Genomic DNA, 16,607 nt, shown 5'->3' on the forward strand with positions numbered 1-16,607 from the left:
TTCAACATCCCCCCAACTTACCATCTGAAAATCTGTGTTTCCTTGCTTGTTGTGAAAGTGATTTTGGAAATAAAGTTCCCAGTAACAAGAAGACACAACTTTAGGAGCGTTTACAAGAGAGAGCGTCGAAAAATTATCCGACGCATAAATAATGAAATGTTCTGACAAAACAAACTGGGAAAACTGATTGATTATTTATGTCTAAATATCAGTGTGAAAATCCTAATATCCTGATTTCTGAATGACATATTTTGTGATTATAACACAGTGGTACAGTTTTTGATCCAATCAGGTGTAACTTGATTTGGTTGAATTAAGAAATTAACCGTCTTCACCATTCTATTTAATTCAATGGGAATGACTTTGGCATTTTTCTGCAACAAAAATATGTGGTCAAATATTAAAACTCATTGATTAAAATTAAAAAAATGTGTGTGAGTTAGACAGTACATTAATTGGGTTCTTATGATAAGTGGTGACACGATATATTAAAAAGCCAAAGGGCACATTTATGATGCAAAAGTATGAAGAAAAAGATCCAAATTAGGTGTTAGTTAGCACTCTCAAAATACTGGAGGGATCATTGGATTCAAGTATCAGCACAAACAGAAAGATGTATGTACCTGGGGTTCTACCCTTTAGCTAGGTCATGGAAGATGACCTTATGTGCTAAAAATTAGGCGACAAGCTTGATGATTAACTCAGAGAAAGATAAAAGATGATAAAAACATTAGAACAGGCTGTTGTGGGTTGCATTTTCATTGAAAGTCAAGAAATTATAATGTGATGACTCTTGCATGGAAAACAGAACTCATTGAAAAATACTACCCAAGTGCCATTTACTTATGTTGTTGCACAAGAATACCAAATTATAATAAGTTTACCACAATAGTTCTTATACATATGTTCGATGAGCCTCCCATATAATTGTTTAATATCCCCTGCACTTGCAGATGCCATGATAAAAAGGTTTCAGCTTGATAAACATATGATTAAAACTATCCTAAATATTAAAAATTTGATGTGTGTTCAGACTGAGTTTATAGAGAGTGGATGCAAATTCAAGATATATCGTGGAAGGAATAATAATGGCTATGCAACGACGCCACCCCTACCAACTCAAGAACACAGAAGGTCTGGGTCTTCTGTTTGTGATTAGATGGCCAAAGTTTTACATATATTTGAATGTCCTATCCCTTTCTTCCTTGCCTAGTGTAACAGATCGTCTAAAATTTTTACCTTAAGAAAGAACAAGAGTAAATGATGGTTTGAAAATATGAGATCCATACAAATCTATTCTATACAGGCATTTGCAAATTGATACAAAAAGAGATCTATTTTGTGGTGAAATCATTGATAAGTTGAAACAAGCATTTGTCCTTAAGTGTCTCACATAACACAGAGTAGTTTTTGATTTCTTGCTCTCTCAAAACATGTTCCATGTCATAAATTAATTTAGAACAACTTATATTAGTGGATAATCAAGTTGCTTTCATTTTGACCATTCTGATTTTATTAACCTATATCCGATTAAAAGACAATTAGACTCTTGTTCAATCTGATTTTATTCACTTAATAATCTTCTCTAAGCATCCTGTGACTTAAATTTCAATAAATATGATTAGAAATTGATTAAATAAATATGGAACAAACTCACACATCATGCAACAAAATTGGAATTTTCTAAAGTGGTCCGTGATAAAATGTGTGTTTAGCGTAGCTATAAAGCTACAATGATATATTAATTCATCAGCAGACATTTTAGAAACTTCTAATTTTATTATTACTGACGGGATGTGAGAGGGAGAGGTTTATGTTGAGGTATGTTGAAGAGAAGTTTATACACTTTAATATTATTTTTAAGTGAAGTGTGATAAACATCATTATATATCACCTTATCTAAGATTACATCTTACGTCTTATAATACACACCAATACCTAACCCCGGCTATGGAGACATCTGAATACAGCCCTCGACCTTCTATGTATCTATATCTATCTCTCTATACATCTCTCTCAATCAATCAACCTATCTATTTATCTATCTATCTCTCTCTATATATATACACGTGTGTATATATATATGTATATATATACACACATTTTTTTGAAGAACATATATATATATATATATATATATATATATATGTACAAATACATACATACATACATACATATATATGTATGGGAGGCTTGTCCCTCTCAGTATTTTGGAACTATTAATGTTATATTAAAGCATCATTTCCATTGTTATCATATTCCAACCTGGTATGACAAGGAATGTGAGACATTCTTAATGCCAGAGAAACAGCAAGATAGCCCTCAGCCAATTCCACATCATGCCATCTGGCCTCAGTTTTTTCTCCCTAGCCTGCGGCACACGAAAGAACAAATCGTTAAACAATGTATATTAATACCTGATCTGTGGTATTAATTGATTTATAATTAAGCATAGTTTTCTCAAGGGAGATTGATTTATAATTTGATATCATGTTCTATTAAGCATTAGTTTTATCCTTGTATATGGACCTTGGCCCATATATTAACCTCATTACACAAGCATAAGAATGCATCCTATTATCCACAAATGTGCCTAAAATAAATTGTATGGTGCAAAGAACATAAGAATGAAGATTTTTTTTTTTGAATAGAATGAGGAATTTTGTATAGGATGAAGAATATATGTTCTTCCAAGGTAAATAAAATATCTACTAAATGGAATAAGAGGGAATCTTGGTAACCTCAATAGTAGGTAGGACCTTGCCACATGGCTAAGATCAAGAAGCACGACGCGGGAGTTTACGAACAGGCAGTACTAAAGTTCTTCGAGAACGTAATGAAATAAAAAGAAACTAGGGAAAAGTAGGATCACTATGCGCAAAAAGAAACATTTTACCAAATAATATAATTTTCTTGAAATAAACATAACTCATTCATGATTAAGAGGTGCAAAAATGCATCAAACCCCTTAATTTATATATTCATCAAACTTTTAATCCTGGAAACTGTTGCAGAAAAATATAAGCTTACAAAGGATGCTCTAAAGCAAACGGCGAAGAGAAATAATATCAAATACAGCAAGTTTTAGAGGAAATATAAGATAATTGAGAGTATGATGTCGACTGGCAGAGGTAGAACACCCAACAGACTCAATTTCAGTTCATCAACCGCACTGAAACTCTTTCTACATTATTTATCAACTTTTCCGCCAAGATTTTCAAAATCTTACCAACATAAAAGAACAAAAATATGGATCAATAATAACCGAGTAAGCGATAAATATGCAAGAAATGGCCAGAACATTGATTCGGTGCACTCTGATTGAGGGCTCGTAGATGGGTTACCTTCAGAAATGTGAAAAATCGCCACCACGAATGAACGATGAAGGGTTTACGTCATTCGATTGGAATGATCTCATCTTGGAATCCAATTTTGCCAGCTGAGATTTTACCCATGGAGGACTGTATCTACCCTCTATCCACAAGGCTTCCCCAGTATCCTTGTGCTTGAAATCAGGAGATTTCGGGTTTCTCTGCAAGAAATTGACAAGCTCAGAAGAAAAGTTCAGAAAAGTCGTAATAACCATTTACTGAATATTAATATAATAGCGCGCATTGTATAAATTTATGATGAATTTACAGGATTTCTTTCCCTGGAGAAGAATCGTTCTCAGATTAACCTAAAAACAGTGTTTTCCATCACAGGTCTAAATCATCATCATCATCCAGAGATCGTCATTGTCGTTATCATCATCATCACAAGCTTGAGTGAAGAAGACGATGAAATTTTCTTCATCATCCTCTCTTGTTGCAGACCAGTGATGATGATGATGATGATGATCTAGTCATCTTTATCCTAATTCTGGCTCAGCTATCATTATCATCGTCATCATCCACCGCTGTGATTTGATGATGATTTAATCATCATTGTTAAAGTCGTAGACGATGATGATGATGACTTCGCCATCATCGTCGTCATCCTGCCAAACAAATGACAAGGACGATAAGTCATCACTCTCTCTTCATCGTCATCGAGCACGGAGAACACTCCTGATAAGATCCCCTGGCGGCGTGAAGGGCATTATCGTCATTTGCTATGTTTCCTTTCCCCTATGTTCCCTTTAAATAGCACAGCCCTCCTTGGAGGAGGGCAGACTTGAATGTTGGCTCTTAAGTAATAGTTGGTTCCCTTCCCCTCTCCTCTCTTCTACATCCTCGCTCCGTCTCTCTCCACGATCCTCGTCCTCGCGATCGTCTCTGCATCATCGCATCTTCAGGCGGCTCGTCCTCGGCCGATCCCTACCTCTTCAGCTCGGCCCGTCCTCTACCAATCCCGTTTCACCTCTCTACCCCGGGAACTTCTACCCTACCTCGTCCCCAACCCTCCTCCCGATACGAGCCTAGGTCTAGGTTCGTATCAACTCCCCACAGGGGATTTATCAAGTTAAGATATGAAGTCATCTGGACAAACAAAAAGAATTTATTTTCAAGCATAGTCCAAAGGAGGAATATTTAAACATGTCATATAAAACATCTTTCTCTGCAGTGTTCAAATTTAGAATATTTATCCAATATTATGTTCATAAAACTCATTATGCTGACCTTGTTCTTGCGATTGTCCCACCATTCTGTGGGATTCGCGAAGAATGCCTGCCATAACTCTTCAGGAGTGCTGCCCTGATTAGGATTGTGATTTCCCATTCTACCAACTGTAGAAGCAGAGAGATATTATAATTTTCATTAAAAATGTTTATTAAATCTACGTCGAACCGATAATAATCGAATGGATAATCACCAGGAATGGGGGAACTGGACTCTGGTTCGTATAAGGGCACCTGCGGTAGATTCTTCTCTATGAAATTCAATTCCTGAGCAACCACCTGCAATTCATAGATAAGGGAAAAGTTTTAGCAAAAAACACAAGATTATGAAATTCAAATCTTGAGTAACCACCTACAAAACAGAAACAAGAAAAAAAGGGTAAACGATAAAAAATGTGGAATTTCATTCACGAGCGACCATATTGGAACCAAACAACAAGTAAAATATTCAGAAAACCAATAATTTAGAAACTCAGTTGCTGAGTGACTGCCTTCAAATCAGAAACAAGAAAAAAAAAGACTAAAAAAACATAAACACATGGTATTCAATACCTGAACGATCACCTTCAAACAATAAACAAGGGAAACAACTTAGGAAATAAAAATTTTGAAATTATATTCCTGAGCGACCACCTTTGAACCAGAAACCAAAAAAAACTCAAAACAAAAACACTAAAATTATGAAATTCAAGACCTGAAACTTCATACCAGAATCAAAGGAAAATAACAAAACGTTAAATGATGAAATTCAATTGGTGAACGACAACCTTCAAACCAGATAAAAGGAAAAAGCTCGGAAAATGTAAAAATTATGAAATTCATTCCTGGCTGCCACTTTTACACCAAAAATAACAGGAAAAATCAAGAAAACATGTAAAATATAAGTTCACTTCATCAGCGACCAACTTCAAACAAGAAACAAGAAAATAATTCAGGTAAAACATAAAAAATAATCAAATTAAATACCTGGGAGACCACCTTCAAACCAGAAATAAGAAAAAACCTCGGAAAAATATAAAAGCATGAAAATCAATAGTTAGGCGACCACCTTCAAACCAGCAACAACAAGAGACACACATAAAAACTAGTAAAAACATAAAAACCATGGCAAAGACGCAATTGACTCAACGCGTGAAGCCAAAAAATTACCTTGTAATAAACTTGTCGCTTATTATCATCTCCTTCAACCGCATCCGAAGCGAGCCTTCCAGAGACATAAATCTGCTGACCCTTGTTCACGTGATTGAAGGCGACATGCGCCAAATCATCCCAGAAAGTTAAGTTAATCCTGAAAATCACCACAAACACAATTCAAAACCAAAAAAAGAAAAAAAAATCAAACAGTCCAGAGGAACAAGAAACACAAACTCCGCATCACAAACCAGGTAGTGTCACTGGCAGAATTCTTGACAGCGAGGCGAGTCCAGGCCAGGACCTTGCCGCTGCTGACGTACTTGATCTGCACGGGCGTCCCGACGACGCCGATGAGGTGAACAACGTTGGCGAGGTCCTTCCGCCATGGAATCGAAACCGGTTTGGGATAAGCCGTTCCGCCGTTTGAATCCGCAGAACAACTGATACTCAACCGTCCAACGCGAAGAGCCCTAGATGGAGATGAAGAACACGAAGAACAAGCTGATGATGATGATGATGATGAAGAATTGGGGATTTGGGCGTGGCGAGCGAGTCGGAGGAGAAGGAAGGAGGGTTTAAGCGCTGCTACGGCCGTCGCCATGGATGAGTTTTCTCCTTGCACAAGCCAAGGCGACGTCTTCCCATTGTTATGTAGTGTTTCCAGGATGACGGTCCACCTTCCGTCATCCGTCCTGTTTCGTCATCCTTCTCGTCACATCAACCATCATGTTCGTTCATCTGTCTCGTCCTGTCATCCATCCTGCTCCGTCATCCATGGCCTTAGCGGCGTCTTTCTGGTGTTATATAGTGTCTCCATGATGACGTCCACGTTCCGTCATTCGTCTTGTTTCGTCATCCTCCCCGTCACATCAACCATCATGTTCGTTCATCTGTCTCGTCCCGTCATCCATCCTGCTCTGTCATCCATGGCGAGGGCGACGTCTTCCTGGCATTATATAGTTTTTCCAGGATGACGGTCCACGTTCCATTATCCGTCATGTTTCGTCATCCTCCCCTTCACATCAACCATCATGTTCGGTCATCTGTCTCGTCCCGTCATCCATCCTGCTCCGTCATCCATGGTCATGGCGACGTCTTTCAGGTGTTATATAGTATTTCCAGGACGACGGTCCACGTTCCATTATCCCTCCTGTTTCGTCATCCCATGATGTTCCGTCATCCTCCCCGTCACATCATCCATCATGCTAGGTCATCTGTCTCATCCCGTCATCCATCATGCTTGGTCAAACCCGATCTCGAAAATTCGAGTCACGGCCTGAGCTGGCATCGGCCGCCGCTGGCTGCCGTTGAGCCGCAAGGTAGCTGCCAGAGGACCGCTGCCGCTGAACGGGCCCCGTTCAGATTGAACGGGACCCCATTCCGCAGAACGGGGCAGCGTTCCGCTGAACGGGGACCCATTCCGCCCTGGACAGACCCCGTTCAACCATTGAACGGGGTTTGTTCAAGCTCTAGAGAGCCCAGAACGGAACGGGAGGGCCGTCCGAACGGGAATGAACCTAGACAATGTGAAAAACATCTTTTTGCACTTCGTTTTTGGATGATTTTGATGCCATTCTTCCTCCAAATCAAGGCAGAACCTAGCTCTGATATCATTCTTAGGTTCTACAGGCCTTGACATGGATAAACAAAACAAAACGATTCGCAGCGAAAGACTTGAACGAATCCAACGGCATCAACAAGAACACTAAAACGAGTACCTTTCCACGAATCGCATCCGTGATTTCTTGGATCCCAGAGTGAGCCCAATCGAGCTGCTTACGTGTATAGCCTCTAGACGTATCTGCACAGTCCTCGGCACGTTGAATCTCCTCCTTCTCGCTGACGAGCCCCGTTCTTTCTTCGTCAGTGTCGTTATGTCGTCCCGATCGGGGAGGGAGAGAGGGTGTTGGGAGATGGGAGAAGAAGTGGAAAGGCCCCTGAACAATTTTGGCCTTGATGAATTTCACTCAAGGCCTTTCCCTATTTACACTAATTAGGTATTTTTCACAAAACCCCCCAAAACTTAAGTATATCTCTCGACGTTCAAAAGACCATTTGCGTGTGACCCTCTAGGCCCATGTATCAGTCTAGTTAACGACTCCAGCGGCCCAATAACCTTTATTGGCCTTCCAAATTAATTAATTATATCAACATATAGATTAATAACGTCAGATCGATTCAACCCAATCGATAGATCAAGTCTCCGACACTTGGGGTGCCAAGCTATACCTCGTGCCCTAGAAGATACAAAGGAGTGTGTATCGACTCACTCATGGAACCTGTTCGTCATCAGTTACCGTGTATGTATAATCCGTCATCCACTTGACGCTCCTTGGACAACTTAGGGTATGGTCAACTATCAAACCCTAATCGATCATCCAAGTTAGTACTAATGCATTCGGAAATCATTGGAGAACCCTTCTCCGATATTTCATTGCCTTGGCCGAGGACTTCATCGCATCATCTTCCTTGAGTTGTCATTTCTTATACCGATGGTGGACGATCCCATCTTGACCACTCAATCGTCTTCGTGAACTTCTTGATGTACCCAAACTAAGACTGTTTAGAATCCCATGATTAGAGACTCGTTAGCCATAGCCCAAGTACAATCGTCCATCCACAAGACGTTTTTGGTGTCTCAGGTCTAAGGACCACTTACACAACCGTGACGTGAATCAACCTGATTGACAGTTTGGTATAATAACATTCAGGGATTTATACGGATCAATTCAGTGAACTCTTTCCACTAAAAAGCACCCACTATCTATCCTTAGTGTCTCTACACTAATGGCTACGGGAACAACCATACTCATCATATGAGTGAAGCTAGATAGTGTTATTCTATCCGGATACTTTGATGTCCTTCTTGAGTATCCTTTGAATAGGAATATTTAGAACACATGCTTAAAGACTAGTGATCTCCGTATTACGATCTCATCACAATTCACTAAGTCCGATCATGTATTCGTGGACTTCATTATAAGTATCACACGTGCACTATAATGAATATGTTCTATTAATGAACATGGAACGAGATGCGGAATGTGTGATTGGCTTGCCGCCCACATATTTCCATCAGTTGGCAAGGCAAATGCTTGGCAAGCAATGCAAAAGGCAATTAAAAATTTTGTTCCCCACTCTGCAATGACATGTCACTTCCCAATGCCCATGATGGGACCATCCCTTTTCATTTACTATTGGTTCATGACTATCCCTGGCCTGTCCCATCATCGATTGTGTCCAGTCCCTCGGAAGGATACATAACACAATGACATACTCCATTATGTGCTGTTTCGTATGTCCCCAAACCTTAATTGTTCACAAACAATGTCAAGGTTGAGTTCCTAATTTGACTGATTAGCACGCCCAAATGGGTTTGCTGAGCTCATTAAGATGGCGTCTGACAAAAATTAAATCTAGTTTATTCCTTTGTAATTACATAATGCCTTATCAAATATTGATTCATTTATAAAATTATATACTATTGTTACCTTAGTGAGTATAGTCATGTGCACGCATTAAATAAATCATATTACAAATGCCTGGCATATTTGTATTATCATGTTTACGTACCAGCATGAGTCACTTCTAGTATGGATCAATATTTGGAACCTATTGCATGGTAGATTTTGATAGCATCTTTGACTATATGGAAGGCTTCAGATATGAATTTGGACTATGATACAAACAATGAAAATGACAGCTATTTTTTTGTTGAACCAATAAATATTTTTGGAAAGTCTAGTTTTGATCCATTTATGATATTTAATGTAAATTTGGTTCCATTAGCTTCAAAATTTTTTATTGTAATGGTTTCTTGTTTATTATCAAATTTACATTATAAAATTCAATAATTTTCAATCACAATCTTTCCCATCTGAATGGGTTGTAATACATAAGGTATCTTTTCGTGGCATTAATAGCGTGGTTACGCAATGTCTTGTTATTTATAATCACCACAATAACATATAGAAGTAATACAAACACATTCACTAGGAATTAATAACCAACTTGTCTTCTACATCAATAAATTTTTTATTTTATGTAAATTTTTTTAATTTGGTTATATTATATACAAATGATTTGTATGCATATTATATTGATTTTTACCATATTTAACATTTTTTTATGAATATATTATAATGGAGAGGAACCCCAATAGGATTTGGTACATTAATAAGACACTTTACTAGCCACACTTTTATGGTATCTTTTTTCTACTTTTTATGAAAATTGATTTTCAGACCTTTATTTTTACAGATTTGTTCATGATTTCATGTTTCTTTTTCATAATGATGTTGTCCACAAATACAGTTTGAACATATACTTCAATATCCATCCGACGTTGGTTAATCGGACAAATATTGTAGGGTCAGAACATGCTGGATACCAGTACCGGATATTGAATATCAAATTATGTATCGAAAATCTGTATCTGGATATCAATATAAAATATATGGATTGGCCTTAAAAATACCATATGAAAACGCAAAAAAAACAGTGTAAATAATTTCAAAGAAAAAACCCATATCCGTCATACATACTATACATATAAATAACTCATATAGCTTAACTACACATTTATATCTTTCTTACTAAAATGATAAGTTAATCTAATTATAGTTATATTCATGTGTCAGATTGAAAACAAGTTGATATCCAATATAGATATCCAACCATTGAGATGAAGACGTATGCCAATATCAGGACAAAAAAGGTATTAGATAGTGGTGCTTAGTGACCAATATTCGATATCATCATCCAATATCTGGATATTGCTAAAGAATGATATTGGATAATCCCATATTCGTCATCTGGCTCTGCATCAATCCCAATATCCTCACCTGATATCAAGCTCGGGGCAGACAACAGAATAGGACAGACAAACCAATGGGACTAGACAGAATGACATTTTTGGTCAACCAACCCATCATAGAGTCTCTAGTTTTGTTCGATTTCTGTCCGAATGCCTGGATGGAGTGGATGACTGAATATACGTTGGAAGTTTGTAAACCTGAATCAATCACCTACAATCAATGACGTAATGTAATGGGATAACAAGACGGAAGGCACGAAGACTTTCATTTCCATTCCCATTCTGACGTGACGGCCGATGACTAATGACTAATGACGGTAAGGGATGGAACAGATGACAAATCATCATCTGGATTGACGATGGTTGTAAGTCTAGAGCTAATCACGTGCAATTGGTGATGTGACGGAATGTACCATAACGAGACATATGGCACAAAGGCTTTAATTCTGAGGTCAGGACAGATGACTGATGATGGTAAGGGACGGAACATAGAACGAATCATCATCCGTAGGAATACCAATAATAAATCTATTGAAAATCTCCCACACTATATAACGTCATGGGATGGGCCTTAACAAGACAGAAGGCACAAAGGCTTTCATTTGGTTTTCATTACGAGGTCGAAATTTGGACCATTAAAAAATAGTTTTCCATTTTTATTTATTTTACTGATCAGAAAAAATAATGTCAGCCAGTTTCTGGTAGATACAAAAAAGGTTTCCTCTCAGGATGTATGACTGATGACGACAAGGGACAGAACGGATGACGGTTGTAAACCTAGAGTTAATCACACACACCTATAGTGCAGGGACGCGGACGAGACGATTTTTTCATCGCGAGACGAAAAATTATCTCGTCCGAGGATATCGGACGAATTTTCAGGATAAAAATTCATCCCCGGGACCACCGGATGAGACGGTTTTTGTCCCGTGGGACGAAAAAATCGTTTGTCTGGAGGTCTCCAGACAATGGACGGACGAATCTGGACGGAAAACCGCCGGATTCACATCCCATAGTTGAGATGTTGCCACATGGCCTCGTTTTGACAATTTGCATCAAAGTCCCTGTATTTTAAGCTATATTAATATATTAATAATATAAAATGTATTTTTTCGTCCGGGACGAATTTCGGGACGAAAATTCATCTCGGGAGGACTGGACAGGATGAAAAACCGTCCCGAGATTATTGGATGGGATGGTTTTTTTGTTGGTGGATGAAAAACCGTCCCGTCCTTTGTCCCTGAGCTAACATCGGATGTAGCACGGGACAAAATTCGTCCCGTCCTGTCCCGTCCTTCCACTTCCGGGACGACGGACGACGGACGACGGACGATGACAAAGGACAGAACAGATGACGAGTCTTATACCTCTGGGGTCAACTCTACTTAAAGATTTAGAGAAATAATGGTAAGAGCTGTATATTTCTAGAAGCAGGGTTAGGAAGTAAACAATTTGAGTGAGTTAAATGCCAATTGTCAAATTTAAGGGTGTGTTTATTGAAAAAAAGGGGCAATATAAAATGCCCGAATTCAGAAAATTTACCATCTCTTTCAATTTCATTCCAGAGAAGGTCTTCTCCGAGCGCTCCGGCCTTCGCCATGTTCGCTCCGGTGGCTCGCCTCGCCGGCAGACGGCTACAAGGGACCAAGCGCGTTCTTCAGCCGTCTACGCAGATCGTACGAGAACTAGCTCATCTTTCGTAGATCGGGAAATCCTGAAGTTTTTGGCTATTTTGTCACTCTGATCGTTGTTTCTTGTCCTCTGCAGGCCTCTCCGTTGGCAGCATTCTCGAGATCGTTCTCCACCGCGCTCAATTACGTGAGTTGTTTTTTTTTGTTTTGAAAATGTATCGGCTTTTTGTTTGGATTTTGGGGGAATGTTATTGTTGAGGAAGATTTGAGTATTGTTGTCTGGTTGTTGAAAGCCTTCGTGGTTATGATTGTTCGGTTTATTTTTTATTGGCCTCGTCTCTTATGATTCTGATTGAGGATCGTTGGTGAGTGCAGCATGTTGACTCCCCAGATAACAAAGCTGATACGACTTGGGAATTCTCACAAGCCAATATGGAAAGGGTAAGACAAATTGAAATTCATCGTCACTTTTTTTATGGCCGGCTTCTGCCAATTTCCTTGTATGATCTTCTATTAAACTTCTTGCTCTCCACCCTGTATTGTGATATCGGCCAACTAGGTTGAAGAGGGCCCGTAATTGAATCTCGAAATGGAAATTTTACCCATTGAAGGTTTCCACAACTGTTTTTTTATCAATCAAACTCTTTCAACTGGTGGAAAACCTGTATGGTGGGAATGACGAAAACGGATCGCCATTAATCTGGACACCTGAGTTTTCTGTTTTTCTTTTTCCCATTTTGATTCGGTCGCCCTTGACGGAACCAGGATATAATAAGTACATTATCTTTTAATGGTGTGTATGTTCGATAGGAAGTTAGTGTGATACTTTTGGCAGTAATCTTTATACCTCTTAACAAATATTTCAGGTGAAAGAGATGTTGTCCCACTACCCATCCAACTACAAACAGTCTGCTGTCATTCCCATGTTGGATCTTGCGCAACAGCAACATGGTGGGTGGATACCAGTTGCAGCCATGAATGCGGTATACCTATATATTTTAAAATCTTTTAATGAGCGTATGACCTTTGAGCGGAGAGTACGATTGCTGTTCACTAACTGACAATCTTTTCATACGACGCACTAAGAATTCCTGATAACCATTGTATACAAAATCTGGGGCAAATGAATCTGAAACTTTCCTGAAGGCTTAGCAAGTCATTTTTGGTTTTTTTTTGAGGTCAGTCCTTATTTTTTTCCTCAGTCTTTGGCAGTTCGATTCGACATCAAAGGCTGAATTAATATTTCCTCTTTTTCTAAACAGTGAAACTTTTCTCTGGGGGACGATTTCCCTCTTATTAAAATAATATTTTTGGTGCTTTAGGCATTCTTCATGTGAAAGGTATCTACAAATTATTGGCGACTTTATTTGATGTGCATGGTTGTTGATGAGGATCTAACTTTACCCTTACCCCCTTAGCTATGTTGGTAAAATTTAATCAGTATCTTAAAAAACAACTTTATTACTGACAAAACTGTACCTTTGGACCAAATGCAACTGACTGAATTTATAATGTTTGCCTACTTGACCAGTTTTTGGGAAGTACTTACTCTTACTCTGTGGTGTAGCGTCAATCTATTTAAACTGTGTACATTTAATTTGCTTTTATTTGAATGTTTTGACTGTGATAGCGTCTGCCTTTTCTCCTGTGAGCTGTGTTATAATTTGGGGTTTGTGTTATAACTACAGATAGCTAAGATCATAGAAGTAGCTCCAATCAGGGTATACGAGGTTGCCACATTTTATTCCATGTTCAACCGGTCAAAGGTTAGAGTTCAAAAAAAGTCCATGATTTTAACACGAAAAAGAAACATAGACTTCAATTTACCCACATCTTTTCCCGTTTTTTCGTTTCATAGGTTGGCAAATATCACCTCCTCGTGTGTGGAACAACTCCTTGCATGCTACGTGGTTCAAGGGAAATAGAAGAGGCGTTGCTGAAGCATCTGGGGGTTAAGCGGAATGGCAAGAAGCCCCACCGAACTTGGATCATTTCATGTTTTCATACTTTCTTGCCTCCCGTAATTACCATTTTAATCAAGATTCTGTTTTTAGCTAAGTGCTAAATGGGTAAGTCACGTGTTTTTCTGGCAGAGGTGACCAAGGATGGCTTGTTCTCGGTTGGAGAAATGGAGTGCATGGTACTTTCACCCAGTGAAATCCCCCTCTCGCACTTATTTTTATCTATGCTTATTCTCAGTAAAAAGAGTTTTAAATTAAATACTCAAAAAATCCTAGCATTCATTCGGATTCCAATCTTTGTATTGTCTAGCCCAGGGCTGTCGGATTTTTATTTCTTTTGGCTACAATCTTTCTGTTGTCTGGTCAGGGCTATTGTCTGTTGGCTTCTTTGTATTCTTTTCTTCAGCCTCTGTTTTCTATTCATTGATGCAGGGATGCTGTGTGAATGCCCCAATGATTGCTGTGGCCGACTATTCCAAGGGCTCAGAAGGCTACACCTATAACTATTATGTCAGTTCATCCATGATACTCATAATTTTGAGCATATTAGTTGTTTCTCTTGTGGGAAACATCTCCTAAGTTTGAAAATTTTTGTGTTGTTCAGGAAGACATTACTCCCAAAAGAGTAGTTGAGATTGTTGAGATGCTGAGGAAAGGAGAAGCTCCACCTGTAAGTTTCACTGGGAGATTTTTATCTCTTTCTTTCTCCTTAATTTGGTCATTTATTCATGAAAGAAACTCCTCCTTGGTTCTTTCATTTTTGGATTTTGTAGAGTCTCGCATTTCGTTTAGAATATTTTGCTATTCATCGTTTTCTCGAAAAAATGCCCTGCTTGACTAAAACACCTCTTGTTTTCCCCTATTTTTCTATTGGACTTCTAATTTTCTCTTGTTTTCCTGGATTAATAACGATACACACCATTCTGTTTTCTTCATTAATAGTGTTCACCATCAAAGATGACACTGACGTGAAGAAGATGATGAGTTGCCATTGTTCCCATCATTTATCTTCACCAGGATGACGATGACAAGGCATCATTGTCTTAGCCCTCAGGTTGGATGGTGATGATGGGATGTGATTCGATGATGGTTTTGTTAAATCTTCGCCTCTAGTCACTCTCCCTGTGTAAACCTCACTCAGACGATTAGATCCGATTATAACAGCATAGTTGTCATTCGACTGCGGCCAGGATGACAATGACGAAGATGAAATCTTCAATGTGTTTTGGATGATGGGGATGGGTTTTGTACAATGGTGATGGTTTTAGTCGTTGCCCGTAAACAATACTTAGAAATGAATCCCCTGCTTGACAGACATGTTACTCTTTTCCTCTCTTACCCTTTTATCTCATCCATTTCATTGAAAGGTTGGTACGCAAAATCCATTGCGGATAAGAGGTGGACCTGCAGGAGGCAACACCACTCTGCTTGGTGAGCCGGTGCCGCCACCGTGCCGAGACCTGGAGGCCTGCTAAATTTAGCACGTACCCACAATAACGAGGGTTGGTTCCGGGATTCCATTACCAATTTATCGATATTTGAGGACAGTATTTTATTTTGTTCTGTTCTCCTTGTTTCTATAGTTTATCTTTCTCCCATACACAGCTTGGTGTCAGATTCAGCATAAGGTGGAAGTTCAGCTTGATTTCAATAAAACTGAATTAACAGTTCCTCTTTGTTTGCTTAAATTTCTTTTTATCCTACCATCTTATCATCGTATCAAATCTCACTTTAGTTGATCAAGGGTGATGTGTAAAGTTGAGGTATGTTACTGCTTTTGTCATATCTGTTTTACCCTAATTAAGTTATACCAACTGAAAGTCATCATCGTTTAGTGTAGATGTTAGATTGAGCATTTAATCTAGGAGTAGGGCCTTTTCTACATTAACTCTTCCTAGTGCTTGGGTGAAGGTTATCTGAACTCCCTCCTGTTAATAGTTATGAACTCCATCGTTTACTCCCTCATGCTCACTGACAAAGGATTGTGCTTGTTCTCCTGAGGTAACTTTTCTGAATATATTTCTAAGTGTTATGTAATTTTTTTTTTGCTATTTGGGGCCACCTTTTCTTTCTTGTTGTGTTTTATCCTCTTCCGCTTACAGGAATTGCTTCCGTTAGAACCCATGTAATCATTTAATTAAAGTTATCTTATTGTTAGCTATATTACTATTAGTTTCTTCAAACCTTTGTTATCCTTTTTATGATGGGTGAGCTATATTATTGTTATCCTTTTTATTGGCTTATTGTTAGCTATATTGTTAAAGGCCTACCATCCTCTGTAAGTTCATGCTTTGATATCCTTAGCCCTCAAAGCTTATCCATGTAATCCTTGAGCTACTTCATATTCAGAGAAGCAAACAACCCATGAATTCCTCAAATATTCGCATCCAAAACATAGTCCTCGTGTTTTTTTGGTCTTTTGTCTTACAATGTGATGAAGAAGCACGTGCTAGTCGAACAGAATG

The 16,607-nt window shown here is 38.6% G+C and overlaps 2 protein-coding genes across 2 annotated transcripts; one reads left to right on the forward strand and one right to left on the reverse strand.

Moving 5' to 3' along the window:
* Nucleotides 1-2,208: 2,208 nt before the first annotated feature.
* Nucleotides 2,209-6,366, reverse strand: LOC144707950 (protein OSB1, mitochondrial-like). Its single transcript, XM_078581232.1, has 6 exons — nt 5,983-6,366; nt 5,750-5,888; nt 4,795-4,879; nt 4,602-4,708; nt 3,345-3,532; nt 2,209-2,371 (listed from the first exon to the last, which is right to left on the reverse strand). Exons 1-5 carry the CDS (start codon nt 6,333-6,335, stop codon nt 3,347-3,349), a joined length of 870 nt encoding a protein of 289 aa, XP_078437358.1. The 5' UTR covers nt 6,336-6,366; the 3' UTR covers nt 2,209-2,371; nt 3,345-3,346.
* Nucleotides 6,367-12,096: 5,730 nt separating this feature from the next.
* Nucleotides 12,097-15,830, forward strand: LOC144707907 (NADH-ubiquinone oxidoreductase 24 kDa subunit). Its single transcript, XM_078581164.1, has 10 exons — nt 12,097-12,226; nt 12,318-12,368; nt 12,557-12,622; nt 13,048-13,164; nt 13,870-13,947; nt 14,040-14,145; nt 14,275-14,321; nt 14,575-14,652; nt 14,747-14,812; nt 15,510-15,830. Exons 1-10 carry the CDS (start codon nt 12,149-12,151, stop codon nt 15,615-15,617), a joined length of 795 nt encoding a protein of 264 aa, XP_078437290.1. The 5' UTR covers nt 12,097-12,148; the 3' UTR covers nt 15,618-15,830.
* The last annotated feature ends 777 nt before the right edge of the window (nt 15,831-16,607 follow it).

This window comes from Wolffia australiana, chromosome 9, assembly GCF_029677425.1.
Source record: "Wolffia australiana isolate 7733 chromosome 9, ASM2967742v1".
Lineage (NCBI taxonomy): Eukaryota > Viridiplantae > Streptophyta > Magnoliopsida > Alismatales > Araceae > Wolffia > Wolffia australiana.

What these genes read in the sequence shown, in the direction of transcription:
- LOC144707950 (XM_078581232.1), bottom strand. Translation starts at nt 6,335, where the DNA reads ATGGCGACGGCCGTAGCAGCGCTTAAACCCTCCTTCCTTCTCCTCCGA. An exon ending in TCTGCCAGTGACACTACCTG is followed by an intron (nt 5,889 to 5,982) that starts GTTTGTGATGCG and finishes GGTGATTTTCAG; the next exon opens with GATTAACTTAACTTTCTGGG. An exon ending in GTCCAGTTCCCCCATTCCTG is followed by an intron (nt 4,709 to 4,794) that starts GTGATTATCCAT and finishes CTGCTTCTACAG; the next exon opens with TTGGTAGAATGGGAAATCAC.
- LOC144707907 (XM_078581164.1), top strand. Translation starts at nt 12,149, where the DNA reads ATGTTCGCTCCGGTGGCTCGCCTCGCCGGCAGACGGCTACAAGGGACC. An exon ending in TCTCCACCGCGCTCAATTAC is followed by an intron (nt 12,369 to 12,556) that starts GTGAGTTGTTTT and finishes TGGTGAGTGCAG; the next exon opens with CATGTTGACTCCCCAGATAA. An exon ending in CCATGTTCAACCGGTCAAAG is followed by an intron (nt 13,948 to 14,039) that starts GTTAGAGTTCAA and finishes TTCGTTTCATAG; the next exon opens with GTTGGCAAATATCACCTCCT.